The sequence below is a fragment of the Xenopus laevis genome, chromosome 2S (genome assembly GCF_017654675.1).
Source record: "Xenopus laevis strain J_2021 chromosome 2S, Xenopus_laevis_v10.1, whole genome shotgun sequence".
Taxonomy (NCBI): Eukaryota; Metazoa; Chordata; class Amphibia; order Anura; family Pipidae; genus Xenopus; species Xenopus laevis.
In genome coordinates this window covers 5,603,246-5,629,511 of record NC_054374.1, presented here as the reverse complement: position 1 = coordinate 5,629,511, position 26,266 = coordinate 5,603,246, and the positions used below count along the sequence as shown (strand labels likewise).

General features: G+C 39.2%; 1 protein-coding gene across 1 annotated transcript in view; it reads right to left on the bottom strand.

Annotated features, from left to right (window-relative positions):
* The window catches only part of slc6a4.S (solute carrier family 6 (neurotransmitter transporter), member 4 S homeolog), a 74,200-nt gene that overhangs the window by 18,470 nt on the left and 29,464 nt on the right, over positions 1-26,266 (bottom strand). The window contains exons 2-8 of the mRNA XM_018248794.2: positions 19,552-20,099; positions 14,119-14,253; positions 10,478-10,697; positions 7,785-7,923; positions 4,813-4,947; positions 3,139-3,242; positions 1,130-1,257 (exon numbers count right to left, since the gene is read on the bottom strand). Coding sequence (XP_018104283.1) covers positions 1,130-1,257; positions 3,139-3,242; positions 4,813-4,947; positions 7,785-7,923; positions 10,478-10,697; positions 14,119-14,253; positions 19,552-19,996 — 1,306 coding nt within the window. The 5' untranslated portion in view covers positions 19,997-20,099. The remainder of the gene's footprint in view (positions 1-1,129; positions 1,258-3,138; positions 3,243-4,812; positions 4,948-7,784; positions 7,924-10,477; positions 10,698-14,118; positions 14,254-19,551; positions 20,100-26,266) is intronic.

Genomic DNA, 26,266 nt, shown 5'->3' with positions numbered 1-26,266 from the left:
AAACAGCAATTTGGCAGGTTTTAGATGGCGAATAGTCAAATTCGAATTGAAAAATATAATTTTCAAGCGAATATCAAGCTAATTTTAGGGGCAGGTTTATCAAAGGTCAAGGTGAATTTTTGAATTTCAAGCTATTTTTTGTGCGCTTCAACTAGGGAATAGTCTAAACTCGATTTGAATTTGAAAAAAAATCACAAATTTGAATATAGAAATTTATCATTTACTGTTTCTTTAAAAATTCAACTTCGACCATTCACCCTCTAAAACCTGCCGAATTGCTGTTTTAGCCTATGGGGGTCCTCCTAGAACCTATTTGGAGTCAATTGGTGAACTTTGGGAAATCCAAGTTTTTTTTGGGAAAAACTTAAAATCAAATTCGATCTAATGAATTTGTCGAAAATTGACCTATTCGACCAAAAAAAAACTTTGCTTGGTCTTTTTGAATATGAAGTTTGAAGTTTTTTCAATTCGAAATTCGACCCTTGATAAATATGCCTCTAAGTGTACTTCGACTAGGTAATAGTCCATAATAGTCCAAATTCGATCAGAAGTTGAAAAAAAAATCAGAAATTCGAATATCGAAATTTATCATGTACTGTCTCTCTAAAAATTTGACTTTGACTATTCGGCATCTAAAACCTGCCAAATTGCTGTTTTTAGAACCTCCTAGAACCTAATTGGAGTCATTTGGTGGACTTTGAAAATATTAAATTTTTTTTTTTTGAAAATACTTTGAATCAAATACGATCGAATACGATCTGAATTTGATTAGAACGATCAAATACACAGCCTATTCACACCAGGTTAAAAAGTGTGTTTTTTTAATACATTTCGGTTGGTCTTTTTTTATTCTAATTTTGAGTTGATGGGAGTTTAAAAAAACTCCCATCACCTCGAAATTCGACCCTTGATAAATCTGCCCCGTCATGATAAATTTAAAAATTCTAATTTTGAATTATTTTAAAATTTCGAATCGAATTTGAACTATTCCCTAGTCGAATTACACTAAAATAAACTCGAAAATTAGAATTTAAAAATTTAAATTTTCAATTCGACCGTTGATAAATCTGCCCCTAAGTGTACGGTGATGTGATATCATCCAGTGCTAAATCTCTAGTATATAAGGTACCTGTATCTTTGGCCACTTCTGAGACGTCCAGATTCCTCATTTCTGCCATGTAACCCAAGACAGTGAAAATGACTAACCCGGACATGAAACTTGTCATACAGTTGACTGTGCTGGTAACCAAAGCATCCCTGCAACAAAACATCAGGTGTAAATAATAGTAAGTAATAGTAAGTGCAGGGAGGTAATTCCACAACCAAGTCAAGGTCAATAAAACGGAAGAATGCTAAACTCTAAGATTTGGTCCATTTTAAGTTGTCCCCCTGGAACTATAAATAGATGAATATAAGATAATATTTCTTTAGAAGGTCTTTTTAATAGCGTCCATGAATAGTGATGGGCGAATTTCTGCAGTTTTGGCAAAAAAAATGCGAATTTCCCACAAAATTCGCGAATCTGTAAAAAATCTGTGAAAAATTGTGAAAACCGAAAGTTCCTGAGAAAATCGTGAAATTCGAATGGTTTCACGGAAAATTCGTGCAAAACGAAAGTTTTCATGAAAAATTCAAGCAATTCAACATTTTCACGGAAAAATCAAACAATTCAAATGTTTTCACGGAAAAATCTAGCAATTCAAACATTTTCACAAAAAAATCATGCAATTTGAAAGTTTTCATGAAAAAAATCGTGAAAATCGGAAATTGACGCTGGCGAATTTTCACCGGAAAAATTGTAGCGGGAGATTTGCGAATCCATTTGACCGCGGTGAAACGCGGAATTTCACTGCGAATTTGTGCCAGGCGAATTTATTCGGCTATCACTATCCATGAAGCGTAAGCCTCTCACAAGTAGGATGCGGAAGGGGCCTAGTGCATGACAGCCGAGCCGGTGACAATCCAAAAGATGCCATATTTAAAGGAGATCATGAACATCAATATCTGATCAATCCAGACCATGTTATCTGAAGTAGGGATGCACCAAATCCAATAATTTGGTTCAGCCGAACCCCCCGAATCCTTCGCGAAAGATACGGCCGAATACCGAACCGAATCCAAATCCTAATTTGCATATGCAAATTATGGTTGGGAAGAGGAAAACATTTTTACTTCCTTGTTTTGTGACAAAAAGTCACACGATTTCCCTCCCCCGCCCCTAATTTGCATAAACAAATTAGGATTCAGATTCAATTCGGCCAGGCGGAAGGATTCGGAAGAATACGAATCCTGCTGAATCCCGGATTCGGTGAATCGCTAATCTGAACTTATCTCGGTTTTTCTACACCCATTATGGGACTGTGGAACTGTATAAACCAACAGTTTGACCCCAAAGAAATCTTCTCCTAAAACTACATCTGTGCACTTGTACATCTGTTTGGTTGGACTTGTTTATTGATTTGAACTTTTTTGGCATTGTCAGTCCTCGAAGGCTCCAGTTGGGAATTACGGACTTGGGGGCACATTTACTATGGGTCAAATATCGAGGGTTAATTAACCCGCAAATACTTTGATCGAACGATCAAAGGAAAATCAATTAAAGGATTTTAATCCATCGATCGAAGGATTTTCCTTCAATCAAAAAAAGCTTAGAAAACCTATGGGGAAGGTCCCCAAAGTGCTGAAGTAGGTAGTCAAAGTTTTTTTTTAAAGAGACAGTACTTCGACTATCGAATGGTCGAACAATTTTTAGTTCGAATCGAAGTCGTAGTCGAAGATCGTAGTAGCCTATTTGATGGTCGAAGTACCCAAAAAAACCTTCGAAATTCAAAGTTTTTTTCCTTCGAATCCTTCACTCGAGCTTAGTAAATGTGCCCCTAAGCGTCTGCATCCGACAGTCGCGTCGGATCAACGCTGCGACACCATGCGACATTTCTATCTCTTACCTTATTTTTGTCACATGCGTTTTGTCGCAGCGCGTCGGATCGCGACAAAATCGTTCGTGGAGTCCTTCCCTAAGGAGGAAGTAGCAGGCCAAATATTGCTTCTGCTACACACAGTCTTTCTACTAAAGGACAACTGTAATGAGGATGCTCATCGTTCATAAGAGATGGAGGGAATGATACAAATAATACTAACTGATAACAGTTGTTGTGGAATTTATTGTAGCTGGCGAATGCAAGTAATACTCCGAAGCCCGGGCCAAGAGAGAAAAATATCTGTGCAGCAGCATCAACCCAGACCTGCAGAAACAAGTCAGAAGATACAGTCAGCAACAAGCCCGCAAATTACAGGGACGCATTGATTTATCCTTCCTATTATATCCCCCAGCCACTGAATTTACTACAGAATTCCCCATTGGGATACATCACATACACATTCATTTGTATAGGCTTTTGGAGGAAATTGTGGAGGTAAATAAACTCTACTAATTCACTCCTAATTCACTCCTAATTCACTACTAATTCACTCCTAATTCACTACTTATTCACTACTAATTCACTCCTAATTCACTCCTAATTCACTACTAATTTGCTACTAATTCGCTACTAATTCACTAATAATTCACTACTCATTCACTACTTATTCACTACAAATTCACTACTAATTCACTACTAATTCACTAATAATTCACTACTCATTCACTACTTATTCACTACTAATTCACTACTAATTCACTACTAATTCATGTAGTATCTTTTATTTATTAATAGCAGCTATTTTTCTAATACAAAGGATGAATATATTTAGATATGAATATTATGATATACGTTATTGCTTCAGGCTCGGGTTTGAAAAACAGTAACAAACTCTGATGTTATAATTACAGGTGTGGGACCTATTATCCGGAATGATCGGGTCCTTAGGTATTTCAGATAAGGGATCTTTCTGTAATTTAGATCTCCAGATGACCACATAAAGTCTGCTAAAAGATCATTTAAACATTTAGGAGGGTTATTTATCAAAGTCCAATTTTATCTCAACATTTTCTGCTAAAAACTTCGATCAAATCTGCTCTGGTTTTTTACGCTTATTTATCATTACATTTTTCTCGAAAATTTATCATTACATTTTTCACTCAATTTTGCACGATTTTTCAGATTTCTCACCCAAAAACGTAGATTTCTTATGCTTTTTTGCCGAAAACGTCAGGGTATTGCATGAAACCCATCGCACATCAAAAAATCATTGGGACTTCTCCCATTGACTTATATACAACCTCGACAGGTCTCAGATGCCGGATTTTCCGATTCTGACTTTTCCATCCTCGGGGTTTAATAAATTTCTGAAAAATCTGATTTTATTTTAAAAAAACATTTATTTTTCTGGATTTTTGCATTCAGAGTTTAGTAAATAACCTCCTTAGGTTTGAATGGTAAATTTGAATTTTCAAAAAAAATTTTTTTCAAAATTTGAATTTAAAACCACCAACTTGAATTTGAATTCGAATGTGAGATATATCACAACTCGACCATGGAAATAGTTCTAATTCGACTATTCTACACCTCAAACTGAGTTCGTGTTGAAGTCAATGGCAGACGTCTCTTGAACTATTTGAAGATGTTAATAGTAGTGCTTCGATTTCCTCGTGAGGCAACTTCGGGCGACTTCGGAAATCGAAGCGCTGCGTGTGCATTGGCGCGGGCGTTTTCTCTTTATAGCAGGCGGAAGGCGGTGGGAAGGCAGTTCGGGGTATGTAAGATGCTGCTCTTTATTTTAATGCTCATTACCCAATGAATTTAGGGTTATTCATATGTCTGTGTGTAGGGGCGGCTTTAGCATTAGTAAACTATATGTAGATCTCTTCCGTACCGCAGTAGTGAGAAGCTTGTCCCAGTCGGGCTGCAAGTAGAAAAGAACTCCCCTCCAGGCACCAGGAAGTGTAGCTCCTCGAATTAACAGGAGGGTCAGCACAATGTAAGGAAATGTAGCCGTAAACCACACCACCTGGCAGGTAAAAGACAAAAAAAAAAGGTAAGGTCAGTTCTAATAACGGTTTTGCCACACCTCCCAACTGTCCTGTTTTTCGCAGGATAGTCCCGATTTTGACAGCTCAACCGGCAGTCCCGGATTATTACTGAAATGTCCCGACTTTCTCTTTAATCTCCTGCACTGAACAGCCAGAAAAAGATACAAAGTTTCTAAAACATAATTGGCTTTTGGCAGAGAGCCCAGAATATGTGGCAGGTGCACTTAGATACTTAGAAACAATTTAAGATAAACAATCATAACTATTTATTGGAGAAACTGTGACTTGCAGCTTAAAGGGCAATTCACCTTCATTAGCAAAACTGCAATAAACACATAAAACCTGACCCTCGGAAATGTGTTCAAACTTTCCATAACCTGCCAAAATTTTAAAAAATGGACATGGTAATTAGGGGGTGTGGTCATAAAACAGGCGTGGTCAAAAAATGGTCGCCACACTGCGCGCGCCAAAACTTTTTGTCCCTCTTTCTATTTTCCAGATGTTTCTAATGTGATTTTGCCTTATTTCTTTGACATAGAAAACTCAAAGGAGCAGAATTTGCCTGTAAAACTGTCAGCAGTGCAGTCTTTGCACCAGATAAAGCTCCCGCATAAGGAGCAGTGAAGGGAAGTCACTGCCATAAGCAGGTGTAAAGACTTCGAATTTCAAACTCATTTTTGCGTACTTTGACCATTGAATAGGCCTAAATTCGACTTAGATTTGAAGTAAAAAAAAGTTCGACTTTGAAAATTGAAGTACTGTCTCTTTAAAAAAGTTCGACTTTGCCACTTCGCCGCCTTTAAGTTGCCGAATTGCACTGTTAGCCTATGGGGACCTCCTAGAACCTATAGCCAACATTTGGCTACGTTTTTAGAAGTCGAAGCAAAATCGTTCAATGAAATAGTTCGAATCGTTAGATTCGAAGGATTTCATTGTACGATCGAAATTCGATTTCAAAAAAACAAACCGAAAATTAAGTCGAAGTTTTTTTTTTCCCGAATAGGTCCGTTTTCGATTGAATAGATCTTTATTCGGCTGAATTCGAATCATACAAAACAAAGGAATAACGCATTCGATCAAATTCGATTCAAAGCTTTTTCCAAAAAAAATTGAATTTTCAAAATCCACCAATTGACTCCAGATAGGTTCTAGGAGGTCCCCCATAGGCTAAAACAGCAATTCGGCAAAAGTTGGTCAAAGTTGAATTTTTAAAGAGACAGTGCATGATAAATTTTGATATTCGAATTTTTAAATTTTTTCAAATTCGAATCAAAGTACACAAAAAATAGCTCGAAATTCAAATTTTTTTCATTTGAAAATTCACCTTGAACTTTGATAAATTTGCCCCACTGTGTCTCTGCCACTTCTTCTTCGTCTCCTGACCCTAAATTGTTTTTATTTTTTTGTTACCTCCTTCTTCTAATACTAAGGGGCAGATTAGATCAAAAACTGACCTATTTGGGCAAAAAAAAACCTTTGAATTAATTTAGTTTGGTCTTTTTTAATTCGAATTTCTAAGTTTTTCAAACTCGAAATTCAACCCTTAATAAATATGCCCCTAAGCAATGTTCTTAAAGTGGCACACACTGTTCACTTAAGACATCGGACATTCTCTTGCCCAGCTTAACCCATTCCCATTTTGGTTACAGATCAGGAGCAGGAGGCTGTCACTGCACAAGGATGGAGTATTTATACAACATGCACAAATGGCTTCTATATCATTTTTTAAGATTATACTGACAAGTTATCTGCTCCGTCACCCTTTCGCTGCATAAAAAATAAGTGCTCTCCAGAAAAGCTCATATTATTTCACAGATTAATACTTTTCCTTTATGCCACTATCAGGCCTTCGCCAGTTCATCTACTTTCACCCAAACCTCATAACCTCTGAAGCAATTCTAATCACTGATTTCCATTGTTTAAAGGAGAAGTAAAGGCCTGTTTAATTAGGGGTGCCAAAAGTTAGGCACCCCAAGTGATAATTAGTGATGGTCGAATTTGGGGCGTTTTGCTTTGCTGAAAAATTCGTGAATTTCTAGCCAAATTCGCAAAATGGCGAAAATTTTGCAAAACAGCAGTGTCTAGCTTTTTTTTTTATGCCGGCGTCCGTTTTTTTGACACCGGCATCCGGGTTTTTTGACGGTGACGCAAATTCGCTGGCGAAAATGCGCCGGCGTCCAAAAAAACAGACGCCGCAAATTCGCACCTGGTGAATAAATTCGCCCATCACTAGTGATTATATATATACTTACATATATATATATATATATACTTACCTGAGCACCGCGGAGCGATCAGCTTCTTCTTTGTTCAAATTTCCCGGGACAGCAGCATGCGCAGTAGAACGAAATAGAAGGAAATAGCCGAATTCTTGGTTAAAGTTCAGCTTTTCACTCTACTGCGTATAAGCACCTGAGCAAAGAAAAAAGTAGCCAGAAGCTGATCGCTCCGTGGTGCTCACTGGAAGAATCGCCGGACCTGTAGAGTTTTCTGCTGATAGGAGCACCGGCCTGGGCTGTGAGGTAAGTAAATACAATCACTTGGGGGTGCCTGACTTTTGGTATCTCCAAGTAAACCTTTCCTTCTCCTTTAACCTGCAGGATACTGATCAGCGTTATTGTCTCATTAGTATCTCAGGGTTTGTGCATGGGCAACAGCAAAGAGTCCTACAGTCTCACTTTCATGTTAAACATTTAGGATTAGGATTTTGCAATTTCCTCAATGTACTTAATGTGTCCCTTTATATATGTGCATTGTTATTCATGGTTATATTATATACATCCTTATATATATATACTGCGTTTTTTGCACTGACCTTGCCAGATGTTTTCACTCCTTTCCATATGCTGAAATAGACCACAATGAATATGAGGAGCAGACACAGAGTGAGCTGCCAGCTGATTCCCCCAAGATCGTGCAGACCTTTCGACTTGTGTATCTGAAGCACTAGCCGGCTGAAAGACAGGAGGAAACAAAGGATCTTAAAGACGTAATTATGAGATCTGATGTACAAACAATCCTCACTTTACAGGCGGCAATGGAGTTTTCTCAAGATAACACAAGAGGACAGGGCTGTTTTCTGCTCCGGTGCTGCTCTACCCACCCGCCTTCTTCATACCCATTGGTGCTTGTGCAATGACGTTGGCAGAAGTGATGTCACAAAGTAGCGCACAATCTTGTGAGGTCACTTCCACTAATGATTGGCACCTGACACCCCCCACCTCCACCCACGGATTTCATGCGAATATATCTGGTGATGAGGAAGAGGCAAAAAATGTATTTACTATATAGGCAATCGATAAGGCTGCTACCCTGGGAACAGGCCCTACAAAAGGGGCATTTTTTGGATGAAATTGAATATGAGCCAAAATACCCTGTTCTTCATTCAGGTATCGGATCCACTATCTGGAAAACCATTATCCAAGAATTTACAAGAATCTCCCATAGAATTTGATATAATAAAACTCAAATTTCTAAAAATGATTTACTATTTCCACTGTAATAATAAAACAGTATCTTGTGCGTGATCCCAACTAGGATATAATTAATCCTTATTGGGTTTATTTTAATTATTTTCAAGAAGAACCAAGGTATGAAGATCCAAATAACAGAAAGATCCCTTATTCGGAAAACCTCAGGTTCCCAGCATTCTGGATAACAGGTCCCATACCTGTATCTCGGAGTGTATAATATAAACCAGTCTGGGGGAATGTTGCACATAAAATGTTATATATGCAACAATGGGAATAACAGAAGTATTTCATTTCCTTACATTAATACAATTGGCAATATTGACTTATTTCCTGTTGCCATTAGGCCTTCCAATTCCACCATTATTCTGTCATTTTAATTAAATCTATTAGCTAATTGTAGGAACTGCTTCCGCTGTAATATAGTCAGAGAATATGGGTAATTGTTACATTGTCTATACAGTAAATCTATCATGTTAAAACCATTACAGACCATCTACAAGTAAACCATATCATTATCCTTACACACATTCTAACTCCATGCTGGGAGCCCAATATCCAGCACAGCCTTTATCATTTTATAATATATAGTAATAATATACAACAGAGTATAAATAAAGTATAATATATAGTAATAATATATAATAGAGTATAAATAAAGTATAATATATAGTAATAATATATAACAGAGTATAAATAAAGTATAATCTATAGTAATCATATATAACAGAGTATTAATAAAGTATAATATATAGTAATCATATATAACAGAGTATAAATAAAGTATAATATATAGTAATAATATATAACAGAGTATAAATAGAGTATAATATATAGTAATAATATATAATAGAGTATAAATAAAGTATAATATATAGTAATAATATATAATAGAGTATAAATAAAGTATAATATATAGTAATAATATATAACAGAGTATAAATAAAGTATAATCTATAGTAATCATATATAACAGAGTATAAATAAAGTATAATATATAGTAATCATATATAACAGAGTATAAATAAAGTATAATATATAGTAATAATATATAACAGAGTATAAATAGAGTATAATATATAGTAATAATATATAATAGAGTATAAATAAAGTATAATATATAGTAATAATATATAACAGAGTATAAATAGAGTATAATATATAGTAATAATATATAATAGAGTATAAATAAAGTATAATATATAGTAATAATATATAACAGAGTATAAATAAAGTATAATCTATAGTAATCATATATAACAGAGTATAAATAAAGTATAATATATAGTAATCATATATAACAGAGTATAAATAAAGTAATATATATAGTAATAATATATAATAGAATATAAATAAAGAATAATAGTAGGAGGTCGAAGTTTTTTTAAAGAGACAGTACTTCGACTATCGAATGGTCGAATAGTCGAACGATTTTTAGTTCGAATCGTTCGATTTGAAGTCGAAGTCGATGGTCGAAGTAGCCAAAAAAATACTTCGAAATTCAAAGTATTTTTTATTCTATTCCTTCACTCGAGCTAAGTAAATGTGCCCCTAAATGTGTAGCCAAACAGAGCATTTGATTTAAGCTGGAAAGAGTCAGAAGAAGAAGGTAATTAATTAAAAAACTATATAAAAAGGCCAATTGAAAAGTTGTTTAAAATGAGCCATTTTATAACATATTAAGCATTAACTTAAAGGTGAACCAGCCTTTTAAAGGAGAAATAAACCACTTATTAAAAAAACCCTACCCCCTACATAGACTTCCTCCCCCAGCTTAGCTGTTACCCCGGCAAATGCTTTTTACTTACCCCTCGTGCAGAATCAGGGATCAGAGTTCACCGCAGCCATCTTCCGGGTCTTTGGTATTCTGAGACTGAGACCGGCAGTCCCAAGCATTCTGCATAACAGATCCCATCCCTGTACTGATGGCCCCCCAACTGAATGTCTAGTTTCCAACATGAGCCACTGCCTAATGTTCTTTTTTTCCCCCCAAAGTGTCATTCGTCTCCCATGTTTCCTCACCACTTACATCACTTACGTGTAAAATTCCTCTGCGGGGGAGATGGAGCTGTTAGACCAGCTGACGCTGCTGTTTTGGAAGTAGTTGGTGCAGTTGCCCGTGTTCCACTCATTGAGGCAGCTGGTCCAGGGCAGCTCGGAGCGGAATGAGAATATGAGGTAGTAGAGAGCCCAGGCCATAATGGTGTTGTAATAAAATGCGACATAAAGAGCGATCATGCAGATGGCATAGCCAATTCCTGGGGAGAGATGAACATGGGCTGTGAATTAGTTGTAGGAACCAATGGAAAAATGAGAGGTTCATTGATTTTGACTTTTGTCCCATGAAGGTTTGTGAAGGAAACATTTGCTGAGGAACATCCATTGCAAACCACTAATGTCTGTTTTGATACCTTGGAAAAGATAAGGACAAACAACCCCATATGCCATTAGCTTTTATGGATGTACCCAATCCAGGATTCAGTTTGGGATTCGGCCTTTTTCAGCAGAATTCAGATTTGGCTGAATCCTTCTGCCCGGCTGAACCGAATCCTAATTTGCATATGCAAATTAGGGGCAGGGAGGGAAATCTCGTGACTTTTTGTTAAAAAACAAGTAAGTAAAACATTTTTCCCCTTCTCACCCCTAATTTGCATATGCATATTAGGATCGGGATTCTGTTCGGTATTCGGCCGAATCTATCGCAAAGAATTCGTGGGTTCGGCTGAATCCAAAATAGTGGATTCGGTGCATCCCTATTAGCTTTAGTACAAGAGCAAAGCCATCGGTGTTTATTTGCCAGAGAGGGTGAAATATACATACGGTACATCTGGTATCAAGCGGCAAAAAATATCAACACACACAACCCCGGTACAAATATAGATAAGGAAGTTGCTTCATTGTTAATTACTGAATGTATGGACAGGGCAGACTTCAATGAAGAAACGGCGGCAGTAATGGAACTGTAAGCCATGGGGCCCTGGTGCAGGTCTTGCAGCCGCTAGAGCCGGGCCAGGCCAGTCAGACGCCCTAGGCAACCTGGCCAACCACACCGCCAACTGGGTGCATGCATGCGCAAACAGATGCGCGCGTACACGGAAAAACGCTGGTGTGCATGCTCGAACCAACACTGGCACACATGTGCAAATGGACGCGTAAGCGTAAGCGGAAACCAACAGTCGATAGAGCTGACAGTCCAGAGAGGAGGGGAGAGGAGGGAGAGGAGGGAGAGGACCGGGCCAGGGGTAGGCGACAGAGAAGGTATGTACCTGGTGCTCCCTCCAGCTTTGCACCCTAGACATGTTCCTAATCTGCCTATCCCTAGTTCCGGCCCTGGCAGCCTCCTTAACCCCCTCCTGAAACAATTTTCTTGGCCGTCTCATATGCACACAAAAATATTGGCGGGCCAAGGGGTGCAGGATCTGGTGCAGTTACACTATCAGTAGTTCTGCCACTGATTGGAGGAATAAGTCACAACAGAGGTGGAAACTTATTAAAGGGGTGGTTCCCCTTTAAGGTAACTTTTATTATGTTATAGAACGACAAATTCTAAGCAACTTTTCAGTTGGTTTTCATTATTTATTTTTGATAGTTTTATAGTTATTTGCCTTTTTCTTTGCAGCTTTCAAATGGGCGTCGCTGACCCCTTCTAAAACACAAATGTTCTGTAAGGCTACACATGTATTGTTATTGTTCCTTTTTATTTCTGATCCTACTATTCAGGCCTCTCCTATTCATATCCCAGTCTCTTATTGAAATCAATGCATGGTTGCTAGGGTAAGTTGAATCCTAGTTACCAGATTAGTTAAGAGGCAACTTGAAGAGCTGCTGAATAAAAAACGAAATAACTCAAAACCCACAAATAATAAAGAATGAAAAACATTGTAAATTGTCTCAGAATATCCCTCTCTACATCCTACTAAAATTGTAACTTTTTGTATGTTATAGAATGGCCTGTTATAAGCAACTTTTCAACTGACTTTCATTTTTTATGTTTTATAGTTTTTGTGTTATTTCTCTTCTTCTTCTGACTCTTTCCAGCTTTCAAATGGGGGTCGCTGACCCCATCTTAAAATAAACAAATGTTCTGTAAGGCTACACATGTATTGTTATTGTTACTTTTTATCTTACTCAATGCCAAAAAATGGGTGTTATGGGAGCACTCAAAGGCTAAGTAAAAATATTTTTAAATACAATGGAAGTTCTACTGATCTGGTCAAATTAACTACAAACATAGAGAAATGCACATTCCCTGGTCCTGTCTCATAAGTAAATCAATATCTATGCAAATGCATGTACTGTATGTAGAAAAACAGGGGTTTTTAGTTACAAAGTACAAAGATTAGTGTTGGGCGAATTTTCACCGTTTCCCGCAAAATTCACGAAACGTTTTTGACACCGGCGTCTGTTTTTTTACACCAGTGTCCGTTTTTGACGCCGGCGATCATCAATCGAATTGCGCAAATTCGTCGCAAATTTGCGTCTGGTGAAAAAATTCGCCCATCACTAACAAAGCCATCATACCTCGTCAAGGTAAGATATTGGATTACTTATGAGACAGGGGACCAGGGAATGTGCATTGATCAATCCTCCTTCTTTTCCTCTATTTTATCTTACTATCCAAGCCCTCTCCTATTCATCTTCCAGTCTCTCATTCAAAGCAATGCATGGTTGCATGGTTGCTGAAATTGCAAACTGGAGAGCTGCTGAATAAATGTTTTTTAAAAATCTCAAAAATCCCAAATAACATTAAATGAAAAACAACTGCAAACTGTCTCAGAATATCACTCGCTACATCATAATAATAGTTAGTAGACTCCACGGGGCCTACAATGTAGCTGCAATGCAGTTGCCGAACATTTTGATGTAGCGAGTGATATTCTGAGACAGTTTGCAGTTGTTTTTCATTTAATGTTATTTGGGATTTTTGAGATTTTTAAAAAACATTTATTCAGCAGCTCTCCAGTTTGCAATTTCAGCAATCCGGTTGCTAGGATGCAAATTACCATAGCAACCATGCATTGGTTTGAATAAGAGACTGGAAGATGAATAGGAGAGGGCTTGGATAGTAAGATAAAATAGAACAACCTCTTTCAGGTAATAATACTAGTGATAGGCAAATAAATGTGGCAGGCGCGAATTCGATGCGAAAAATCCGGCATGTGAAAAAAATTTGGGCACACATCAGAATAGCCGCGCACATAAAAATCACGTGTCAAAATTATTCGGACGCCCATTGACTTTAATGCATTTGGACAAAATAGCTGATCATATAAAAATTGTCGCGGGCGTCGAAATTGATGCGCGTCAATTGCGTTTTGCAAAATGTTCGCCAACTGCATTGCATCTACATTGTAGGCCCTGTGGAGTCACAATAAGGCGGAAGTACTACCAAAAAGAGTATTATTTAGTGTTTTGCCGAAAAATTTGCAAATTTCCCCGTGAAATTCGAGAATTTTTCGGAGAAGCAAAATTCGCCCATCACTAAACAATACTCTTTTTGTCAGTACTTCTGCCTCATTGTGACTCCACGGGGCCTACAATGTCGCTGCCCTTCAGCTGTGCACTACAAGTTTTAGTTCCAAATAACAGATGGATACTTCCGAATTAAACACATAATATTATCAGTAATTAGTCTAGAATGTTTTCACATTTTACGGACTGCATCCCTCTTGCACTTACCTTTAAATAAGGGACAGATTTTTCTCCATATAGAAATGCAGCCATTCCTGTGATACTGACCCATGGCCAGCTCCATATAAAACAATGGGATCCCACCAAAAACAGCCATGATCACATATGGGATAAGAAATGCCCCTAATTAGAGAAAAGGAAATGTTAACAACGTAGTTACAACTGAATCTTAATCATGGCCTAAATCATATGGGATGGAAGGAACTAAAGGAGAGTTTTATAGACATTAGGGAACGCTGTGCACTGAGAAGGAACAATACATAAATTAGGGTTTGGCTGAACCAAGTGCACTGGATGATAAAACACAACACTGACAATCCTGGAAGTCAAGGGATCACAATTGCAGAGAAATATGGGAAGAGAAAAGGAAGACATTATTACATATGCCGCCGGTCATTAGTGAAGATGTTATTGCTGCTACATAGGTTGATATATAAGTAGTGATAATTATATTGTATAAATATATGAATGTTTTGCTTTGGCCAAGACTCACTGGGCGCCATCACATCCATTTTCATTGCACACAGAAGAAATAGAGGAAAGTAGCACTGGCAGATATCCCTTATTCACTGCTGTATTTTATTCCTACAACTTCAGCGTTTCTTAAAAAAAGATATCTCATTCTGTGTCTTAAAATATATGCATAAAACCAAATAACGACTTTCTAATTCCCCAGCAAATGGTGAGTATAAATGGAAGTTTGGTCGGTCCATTAGTCTTTGTCTCTCCCTTCGGCTGCTTGTGGCTTTCAGCAACATCTTTAATCCATTGTGACTAGTAAACTGGATGATTTGGCCACTGAGCGTGTGGCAGCAGCAGAAGTTAACCATATCATTTCTGGCTTTCATAATCACATAATACAAATAAAGATTTAATATTAAGCGATTGAGCAATCCTACATATCCTCTGCTGCCATCTGAAACTCAATACAGGTATGGGACCTGCTCTCCAGAATGCTCGGGAAATGGGGGTTTCCGGATAATGGGTCTTTCCGTAATTGGGATCTTCATACCTTATGTCTACTAGAAATTCATAAATAAACCCAATAGGCTGGCTCTGCTTCCAATAAGGAATAATTATATCTTAGTACAAGCTGCTGTTTTATTATTACAGAGGAAAAGGAAATATAACATTTGGATTATTTGTTTATAATACACAAAAGCCATGAATATCCTGTAAATGATATCCTTATAAACGGTGAGTTCTGATGTCATCAGTTATAAACGGTGAGTTCTGATGTCATTTCTGTCACATGACTCACTGAAACTTGTGTATTATAATAAATAAAGTACCCCCAGTTGTAAAATATGAGGATATTAGAAGTTACCTCGGAGTTCCATGACCTGTATAAAAACACACGGCCTCGTACTTTTATATGGTCATGAAACTCCTCGGTAACTTATAATATCCTTATATTTTACAAGAGGCGGTACTGTATTCACTATATAATGGAGTCTATGGGAGACGGCCTTTCTGTAATTTGGATCTTTCTGGATAACAGGTTTCCAGATAACAGATCCCATACCTATATCATAATAAAATGTAACTATGGCAAGAGGCACTCTGTCCTTACTGACACCCATTCTGACACCCATTACTGACACCCATTCCTGGTCTCAGCACAGTAACAATCAGCACCCATCCGGGCCCATGCAGGGTGTCTGTACCATTAGCAGGTGCCAATAGGACTCTTTGTGATGTGATGGAGGGAGGCAAGATCAAGGGCAGCGTGGCCTGTAAATGGGTGCAGGTCTGGGTCGGCGGGGCCCCCTAGGGCTGGGCCCACTGGGTTTTTACTCGGCGTCCCGCTGGCCCAGTCCGACCCTGAGGAGCAGAAGGTGTCAGGGTATCCCATCCTATTATTAGCTTTGATTTAATTGCTCTGTGTTCAGTTTTAATTTCAATGGCTATGTGAGTAAACATAGGGGCAATAGTCACCTCTACAGACCCTTTTCATCACCAAAATACAGAACATTTATTTACTAACCCTGCAATTAGCTGAATTTATGTAAATATTTAGGTTGAGCTCTGCATGAATAATCCCACACCTTCACCCTTCACTGTAACTGTTTTGGGTAAAATATAGAAGTGAATTATGCAAGGGGCTGATCTGTGCAATATAATTAGCTACAAGAACCAGAAAGCTGAAAACAAGGAGTAGCTTCGTTGTTTGAGAAAAAACTCATTCAGCACAAACTATTCAGAACAAGCCCTATTCAGTGAGTTCATGTCAAACAAGGTAGAATTAAGGTATTTTTTAAAACATCAATTCTTCTGATAGCAATTCTGGCATTAGATTAGAGTTTGGAGGCACTAAAATGAAACTATAGTCATTCTATCCTTTTTTATGGAGTACAAATAAAGACTTTAGCAGAATCCCATCAATAATCAGTTACTTCTGAGGTTAAATGGTTTTTTTTACCTACTGAATGCAAAGAGTGCAGGAGATGTAGAGAATTTTGTAGTTCTACCGATTATGAATGGGAACAGTGGCGGAACTACCGGGGGAGCAGGGGGTGTGCGAGCGGGCCAGGGCCCCGCCCCCTCAGGAGGGGGCGGGGCCCTGCTGCGCGTCACGCACCAGGGCCCGCCCCCCTCTACGATTGCTACTGAATGGGAATTGCCTTCAACTGCCCTGTGCTATCAGGTGCCAGACACTTATTTTCACAAAACAGCACCAGGAGCTTGCAGGCAATTCCAGTGTCGGACTGGCCCCAGGGATACCCGGAAAACTCCCGGTAGGCTCAGGTGTCAGTGGGCCTCTTGCTTATGACCATTTGGTTAATTTCATGGTCTTTCCCTATTTCTTTATGGGGAAAAATGCTTAATAATTAGTGATGGGTGAATTTATTCACCAGGTGCAAATTCGCGGGCAATTTGCGCATTTTGCCGCCGCCGAATAAATTTGCAAATTTGCAGTGAAAATTTGCCGGCGACAATTTCGACGACACCGATTAACGGACGCCCATTGACTTTAAAATCAGTGTTTTGATAATTTTTCGGGGCAAATTCGCCCATCACTATTAATAATGGAAGAATGAATATAGTAAGTAGATATTAAAGACTAGGAGAATAAAGAGTTTGAGTGAGGAGAGGAGGAATAATAGTTTGGGCCCAATGTCTAAGGTTTTCTGGTGTCCCCACAGGCTACGGTTTTCTGGTGTCTCCACGGTCTAAGGTTTTCTGGTGGCCCCACGGTCTAAGGTTTTCTGGTGTCCCCACGGTCTAAGGTTTTCTGGTGTCCCCACGGTCTAAGGTTTTCTGGTGTCCCCATGGTCTAAGGTTTTCTGGTGTCCCCACAGTCTAAGGTTTTCTGGTGTCCCCACGGTCTAAGGTTTTCTGGTGTCCCCATGGTCTAAGGTTTTCTGGTGTCCGCACGGTCTAAGGTTTTCTGGTGTCCCCACGGTCTAAGGTTTTCTGGTGTCCCCGCGGTCTAAGGTTTTCTGGTGTCCCCATGGTCTAAGGTTTTCTGGTGTCCCCACGGTCTAAGGTTTTCTGGTGTCCCCATGGTCTAAGGTTTTCTAGTGTCCCCATGGTCTAAGGTTTTCTGGTGGCCCCACAGTCTAAGGTTTTCTGGTGTCCCCACGGTCTAAGGTTTTCTTGTTGGCCCTTGGCATACCAGTCCGACATTGGGCAATTCTCTTTCAAACTGAATGAGGGCAGTTTTGAAAATGTTGTCCCCTCCCATGAGGTTACACAGCGCCTTGTCATGCCTATGATCCAAGCCTGGCTGTGCAGCTAATCCTTATCAATGGCCAATCAACAAAACCAAAGGAAATTTTTTACAATGATGCAAATAATTTTTCTTTAATTCAAATATTTTGCTTTGCAGTACATCTTTGTAGGAGCAGTTACATATATTCTTATATATTCTGATGTATTCATAATTTTTCGCATGTTTTTTTTTTTTTGAGCAACTTCCGCTGGGACTTACTTACAAAGGTCTGAAGTGTAAAATAATGGCAGCAAATCTGGCGGTCGCATGGTGTAAATTTACACAACTTTTTACACCATTTTTTGGGTGAATTTCGCTTCAAACAGCATAATAAACATGCTCCTATGTGTGCAAGGTCTCAGGCTATTATAACTGGGGGCTGTAAACATTAACATATGAATTGTGCATAGTGATATACGTGGAAGCGAGTTGGTGTATAGGTAAAATACTGTATATAGTCCTTGTGTACCTTAGTCTGGGTTCTAAGACATATTCTCATATATGTATAATCCCAAACATCTGTGCGGTTTTGACCCGGACAGCCCAGTTTCCAGGACTGCTGTCCAGTTCAGAACTGCCTGACTGGTTTTCCTAATTTGGAAAACTGGGCAGGATTCCGTGTTGACGTCTCTGCAGACAATAAGTGAGACCTTCATGTCTGGGTCATGTGTTAAGCGGGTGAATTTGCAGGGCTACTAAGGTAAGACAACAACTGCATTATATTATGGCAATGTTAGTTCTAAATAACCCCCATTGATCAAAGACAAAAGATTAACTTAAAGGGGAAGTAAAGTGTAAAATAGAATAAGGCTAGAAATGCTGTATTTTGTATACTAAATATAAACATGAACTTACTGCACCACAAGCCTAATCAAACAAATGATTTATACTTTCAAAGTTGGCCACAGGGGGTCACCATCTTTTAACTTTGTTATACATCTTTGTAAGACCAAGACTGTGCACATGCTCAGTGTGGTCTGGGCTGCTTAGGGATCGTCATAAATTATCAAAACAGCACAAGTCAAATAATATCTGCCAGAAGCCGATACAGCAAGACTGATTAATAATCAGAATATACAGACTGCACTGGGTCCTGTGTTGTCATGTAATCTAATGTGGATTTTATAGTTTTTGTATTGTTTAATACAAACTTTCGCCAACTCTGCAGAACCAGTGGCTGCAGCAAAATAATCCGCCAAATAGAATCCCAGTTTATCTGTTTAAATCTGGCTCCATGATCTTTGTCCCTGCAGCTGGAGTTGAAACAGTAAAGGGGATGTAAAGGCAAAAATAAAATCCAATACAAATCTCTACACAGTCGCCGACTGCTCTACAGGGAAACAAACAAAGCTGCTTGAGTTCTGCATGGCTGGGAAGTAAGGCGGGGGCTCCCCCTGCTGTTCATAAGTATGATTGTTTCCCTGCAGAGCAGTTAGGGACCGTCTGACAATTCCTATCCACAGCAGTAAATGAAGGGAGAATTTCACTGCATACAGTCAGGTTTCTTATAAAAACGGTACACATTTTTTAATTAAAGTATATTGGAGATTGGTTTCTTTTTCATTAAAATTTCAGTAGAATTGGATTTTATTTTTTTTGCCTTTACATTCCCTTTAACGCTCAATCTCTGTTCATTTTGGTGGAACCTAAACTCTACAAAAATCTCCCGATATACATGGATGCCAAAGCACATCTAGGGCACTAACCTCCTCCATTCTGGTAACAGACGTAAGGAAATCTCCACACATTTCCCAGGTCCACAGCATATCCAATAACAGATAGAAGAAAGTCAATTTTTTTACTCCATGTCTCTCTTTCTCCTATCTCCGTCTGCAGAAGTTGTATCTCAGCTCTACAAGCAGGAAGGACAATAAGTGTAGGGGCTGAGCCTTCATCGCCGCCATTTCTCATGCCATTGCAAGGTGCATCGGGACTCTGTACAGCCAAGTATTTGTTGGATATATTTCCTGGTTCTCCTCTTTCTCCAGGACTGGGATGCACCTTGTTAAGCTCTTCGGAGAGACGCAATGAGGGTTTGCAGTTCCTCAGTAGCTGTCCATCCTTTTTACACTCTGACCGAGCCCTGCAGGTCAGAGGTTCCTTTTCAGAACCTAGAGATGGGCTCTCAATGCAGGTCGGTTTTCTGTCCATCCTCTTGATTAGGTAGAGTCTTGGCTGATTCCCATTGGTACTTTGGTGAATAAATATAACCTTTGTTCCTTGGACGGGGCTCTCAAGTCTTCAGATGCCAGGCCTGCAAGCACATAAGAGTCAACAGATTCATTACACAACTTTTTGCTGCGGGGAAAAGCCTAATTCTAAGTCTAACACAGAACAAACGACACGAGTATGCAAAACTGTGCAAGAGAAGAGTAAAAAGCATCCGATGTTACACACATAACGCAATCAAATTAGATATGGTCTGCTTTGGGGTCTCCTGCATACCTGGTAGGACATCACCACTAAAGATGGTTTATTTTTTTCACCATGAAAGTCAATGCAACCAAGAAAAAAACCAAGGTAGGTGCAATCACAAAGAATTATATAAAATGAAAACAACTTGCTGCTGTCTGTTCATATCTCTTTATCAGTCCACAAAGCAAAGCACTGGCATCTTACCATATACATTATACCAATCATGTCATGTACATGTATAACTCCTAGGCTAATTGAGGCCTTTCCCTAGGCACAATGGCTGCTGCCTCATCCAAACCATGGACAGAAAGTAATGGATTCTGATAGGAGACCCCTATCTGGACTGATTAATGCTAACAATTACATCCAGGGTTCTGGTTGGACAAGACAATGGCATAAGAAAGAAAATCAAATCTCTGAAAGTGAGTGCTCCTGTTAGATCCCCCAGTGATACATTCTATCCATTCTGATGTGTGTCCATAACGTTTTGCTGGAAATCCTCATGGAAGCAGCAACCTACATTGGGCCAAACACCCATGATTGCCAGCTGCCAAGATAAAAATTTTATATTTTTGCAAAATATTCTTTATTTTTATAAAAAGTGAAAGTGAATTAGCAACCAGTTGGCAGCAGTAATGTTTTTTTTTGACCACTGACAATTGACTTTGTAGCTGTATAAACAGAAGATGCTGCAGACAGTTGGCGACGTTTGCTCTTCCAACCAGCCTGAAAGTTATGCTTTATGCTCTGTGGGTTTATGAGTTTGCAGCGTAAACATTCTGCTCCCAGAAGGGGAAATTAAGATATCTGATTTAATATGGAGCTGAATGATTACACGAAGAGATTGATGTCGCTAGAAAATGTACACAAAAACCATTACGTAGCCTATTTTAATATAGAAAAACAATAAATATGGAAGAGGAGCAACACTTGATGTTGTTCTGACCATCAGGATGTTGGCCTGAATTAAATGGAACAATATAAAGCAGGGGTGTCCAAAAGGTAGATCAGGATCTACCAGTAGACCTTTAGTTGGTTATCAGATCTAAAGACACTGTCAACAAACAGCTTGTCTATATTATCGACAAGTTGCTACAACTATACGTAGCGTCAGGTGCACGCTGCTTTCGCACTGCCAAAGGAACCATTGTTCATAGAAGAATTCACGCTGCAGCACTCCGAAATGGTGAAAATCGGAATTTATTAGTGCCAAAGACTAGGCAACGTTTCGGGCTCCTGTCCTTTCTCAAGCCTCTCAAAACGTTGCCTAGTCTTTGGCACTAATAAATTCAGATTTTCACCATTTCGGAGTGCGGCGGCGTGAATTCTTCTACAAACAGCTTGACTAAATTACCCTTCTGTTTTATTCTTTTCATTCAGATATTTATTCTGTTAAGGTTAAATAATTAGTAGTTGTTTTTTTAACTATAGCAATATAAATTCTCTTATACATCAATATAATATTTAAGTAATATTTTCCATGGAACAGAATACTAACAATACTTTTATGGATCATAGTGGGACATCATCACTAAAAGTAGACCCCGCATTAGTAAAGTATGGGCACTCCTGATATACAGGTATAGGACCTGTTATCCGTAATGCTTGGGACTTGGGGTTTTTCGGACTTTAAGTCTGCTACAATAATCATGTAAACATTAAATAAACTCAGTAGGATTGTTTTGGCTCCAATAAGGATTAATTATATCTTAGTTATAATCAAGTACAAATTACTATTTTATTATTACTGAGAAAGGAATGTATTGGCCTAGACAATTGTTAAGTTAACTGACTGCATTAATTCAAAGTGGGGAGATACGGCACCTGGAAATTCATGACACGTACATACTCCAAGTAACCGACGACCATTCAACCAACAATGGTAATGCAGTAACTGTCAACTATATCTCTCATTGTGCAACCTCCTTAAGTCAGATCTATTAAGCGGTGCCTAATATAAATATATACATACAGTAAATAGAATAAAACAGGCCCCGCTACCTAAGCAATGAAGGGGAAAGCAGCTCCCAAGGAGACAGAGAAAGATGCTGATGAGGCCCAGGAGAGGCTGCTATTATTAGGCATTAAGTCATTACTCTCCCCAGTGCTGAATGTAAATTGCTGAGTTGGGGTCTGAACTTTTCACCCATAAAACACTTTGTGTTTCCATTTACTGGTTGATGGTAATAGATTTGCTGGGCCTTTCCTGCAGGAAACAGCTCCCAAGATCTGGCTTCTAATACGAATATACTGTAGATCCCTAAAGGGAAGATACTGAAGATAAAGTGCTAAACCTGATGAAGATGATTCAAATCTGGAGGCAGAGATTATCCTCTGACCCTGCGCTATGTAAGATTGTCACAGAGGGGCTTCCCGTATACACACTGATCCTCTGCCCATTGGAACATGCTTCCAAGTTAAATGACTGATTTGAACAAACATTTGGATGGCCAGGGACGAGGGCAGAATAATGGAAATTAAGGAATACTTTAAATCCCCAAAAAGATTCAGATTGCTATAAATTCATATCTGGATATCAGTAGTTAGAAATGGGAAAGTATCCTATTAATAGCCTCCCTGTTCCTGTCTAATCATCTGTCTTCAGCAACAAAATCAGATTGCAAACTCTGTGGGGCAGGTACTGACTGCTTTATTAATTCTGTATACTGAGACGAAAATAAGGGGTGCTACATATGAATAAATATAGTAATTAAAAGGCAGAGAACACTGCAGAACAGTTTAATCCCATTGATTTCTAAATTCAGTACCATAATGGGAGACCATGCAATCTGTTTCAGCAATCATTTGTACTTTTAATATAGTAACATAGGAAGTTAGGTTGAAAAAAGACACACGTCCGTCAAGTTCAACCTTTTAACTTTTTTTAACCTGCCTATCTGCCAGTTGATCCAGAGGAAGGAAAAAAAATATACCCATCTGAAGCCTCTCCAATTTGCCTTAGAGGGGGAATAGCAATGGGACCAGTCCCTGGAACAACTTGTACTATGAGCTATCTCCCATATCCCTGTATTCCCTCACTTGCTAAACACCACCCAACCCCTTCTTAAAGCTATCTAATGTATCAGCCTGTACCACTGATTCACTTCCCAGCTCTCCCTGTAACACCCCTTTCCCTCCTCTAATCTCATTGGCTCCCTCCTGTCTGCTGGGAGGAGCTACTGGTGAATAAAGCATCCGACCCTTCCTTATACCTATCTAATGTATCAGCCTGTACCACTGATTCACTTCCCAGCTCTCCCTGTAACACCCCTTTCCCTCCTCTGATCTCATTGGCTCCCTCCTGTCTGCTGGGAGGAGTTACTGGTGAATAAAGCATCCGACCCTTCCTTATACCTATCTAATGTATCAGTCTGTACCCATGATTCAGGGAGACAATTCCACATCTTCACAAACCCCTTCCGAATATTTAGGCGGAACCTCTTTTCTTCTAATCGAAATGGGTGACCTCGTGTCAGCTGGAAAGACCTACTGGTAAATAAATCATTAGAGAGATTATTATATGATCCCCTTATATATTTATACATAGTTATCATATCACCCCTTAAGCGCCTCTTCTCCAGTGTGAACATCCCCAATTTGGCCAGTCTTTCCTCATAGCTAAGATTTTCCCTTTACCAGCTTAGTTGCCCTTCTCTGTCCCCTCTCTAATACAATAATGTCCTGTTTGAGTGATGGAGACCAAAACTGTACGGCATATTCTAGATGGGGCCTTACCAGTGCTCTATACAGTGGGACCCCCTCCTCCCTTGACTCTCTGCCCCATTTAATACAACTCAAGACCTTATTTGCCCTTGATGCTGCTGACTGGCATTACTTGCTACAGACAAGTTTATCATCTACAAGGACTCCAAGCTCCGTCTCCATTATGGATTTGCCTAGTGCAGTCCCATTAATTTAGGGACTTTTGACACTCTCCTTTGACCTTTGGGCTCATCAGTCCGGTAGAGGAAACAGAATTAGGATTTCTTATAGACATCCCATTATGTTAACATCCCTTACAAGAGGCTAGCATCACATTTATCTTTTCTTCACAATGTAAACTCTACTGTATTTCTTCAAGTTTCTATTTCCCCAATATTTTTTGAAACCCAGGCAAAGCCGCTGCCTCTCCTGATTGGTTAGTGTGGTCTGCTTTGGGGCCTTTTGCTTTTGCTTTTTTCCCCTGAAAATAACCGAAAACGAATACTGAAGACCTACAAGAAACAACCCATGGGTTACTAAATAAGACATGAAAAATGCAACACAATCGGTTCTTATACTCTCATGGTTATTAAAAAATACCTTTTAAATTGGACATTGTGTTTTAGTCAGCGTGCCAGAGAAAGGTAATTAAAAACATATGTCACTGGCATCAGATCACTTGGGGCCCAGAGGGAATGTTCCATAGAGTTCTCCACCCAACACTGCTTTCCCAGGGGCCACAGGCATCTTGGTAATTCGTTTCAGCCAAGAGCGACGCCACAATTCAATTTACTATGTTAAGATGTAAAGCAGAAGTCACACTATGGGCCATGTTTAAAAATATTCTCTATATGTCATTTTACATAACTACATGCACAGGCAGAGCCATAGTCCCAGCTGTAGAAACAAAAAAAGGAATGATATGCATGAAAGCAGCAGAAAGATGCAGAACACTAAAATAAAAACAGGTATATTGTAGTGAACACAAAGTAACAGGATTTTTTAAGTCACCTTTGAGCTGGTAACAAAATATGTAAAAATGTGCAAATGCTCATGATCGTGCGCACACACATCTAAACACGTGAACAAGGTGGGGCAATTGGACTCAACACTCAGCATCACAGAGTCTTCTGTTGGCCAACAATACAACCCAATCTTAGCCCACCATTCCCAACTAGCACTTGAGCTAGTTTTGACTCACAAGTGTGTGGCCATGATATTATAGATGGAGAATCCAATATAGATGGAGAATCCAATATAGATGGAGAAGCCACATTGTGAATGCTTTCTTGTTACCCTTCTGTAGTACAGACCAACCCGCTCAAACCCATCCAATCTGAACTACTTTAGAGTTTTCACTGGGGGCCTAAGTAATTTTACTTTGGGGCCCAGTAATTGTAGAATACTTCATTAGCCTTACCAGACTTTTGAACAGGTAACTACAGAGGAAGCAGACCGTGTGTCTGCAGAGGGGGGCGGGGGGCAAGAAGTCCAGGTGGCCCCATGAAGCACTAACTCATAAGCAATTTCAATATATATTACTAAAACAGGGGCCATATAAGTAGAAGTAGTTCTATCTTACAGACAAGAGTACAATTCTGCTATGGAGTAATATCAGCTACACCATTTAACATGCTCACTATCTGCAGGGTCGGATAGGACAGTGGGGGCCTACTGGGTCACAAACATCCTGGCCAGGACTCACTAGGTTTTTTCCCAGTGTCCCTCCAGTCCAGTCCAACCTTGTCAATATAACATCCTTAGGAAGTATAAAAGGGTCCCTATAAAAACCCAACACTACAACTACAACAGTCAAATCAATCAGATCTCAATGATGGGAATACAGGAGGTTGGAACGAGGACCAACGAGCTGAAGTTGCCTTCGCTGCAATGGGAGTTTTACACCTGTCAGATTGATATCTGTCCAATTTTTGGCCAGATATCAGTCAGGGAAGCCCATTGGGGGCCCCATACACAGGCCAATAAGCTGCCGACACAGTCTTTTGGCACACACATATATATGCACCCCTTGTCTGCCCCTACTGAACCGACTGCTGACAAACACAATTACTGCTCTTCAAGGGGCTAGATGCAGAAATCCTCTGTGTCCAGGAGATTGTCAGGGCTGGAACTAGGGTGTTCAGACCACATTATAAGGAACCGTGTCCAGCGATAATACCTGCGGACGCACAGGAGAACCCTGTGGGATTTCTGCTGCAGAATCCAACAAAGAAGTGTGTGTAAAAAATCATAAGTGAGGTACTGGCAAGGTTGAAGAAGAGACGTTGTTGAAGTCGGGGCAAA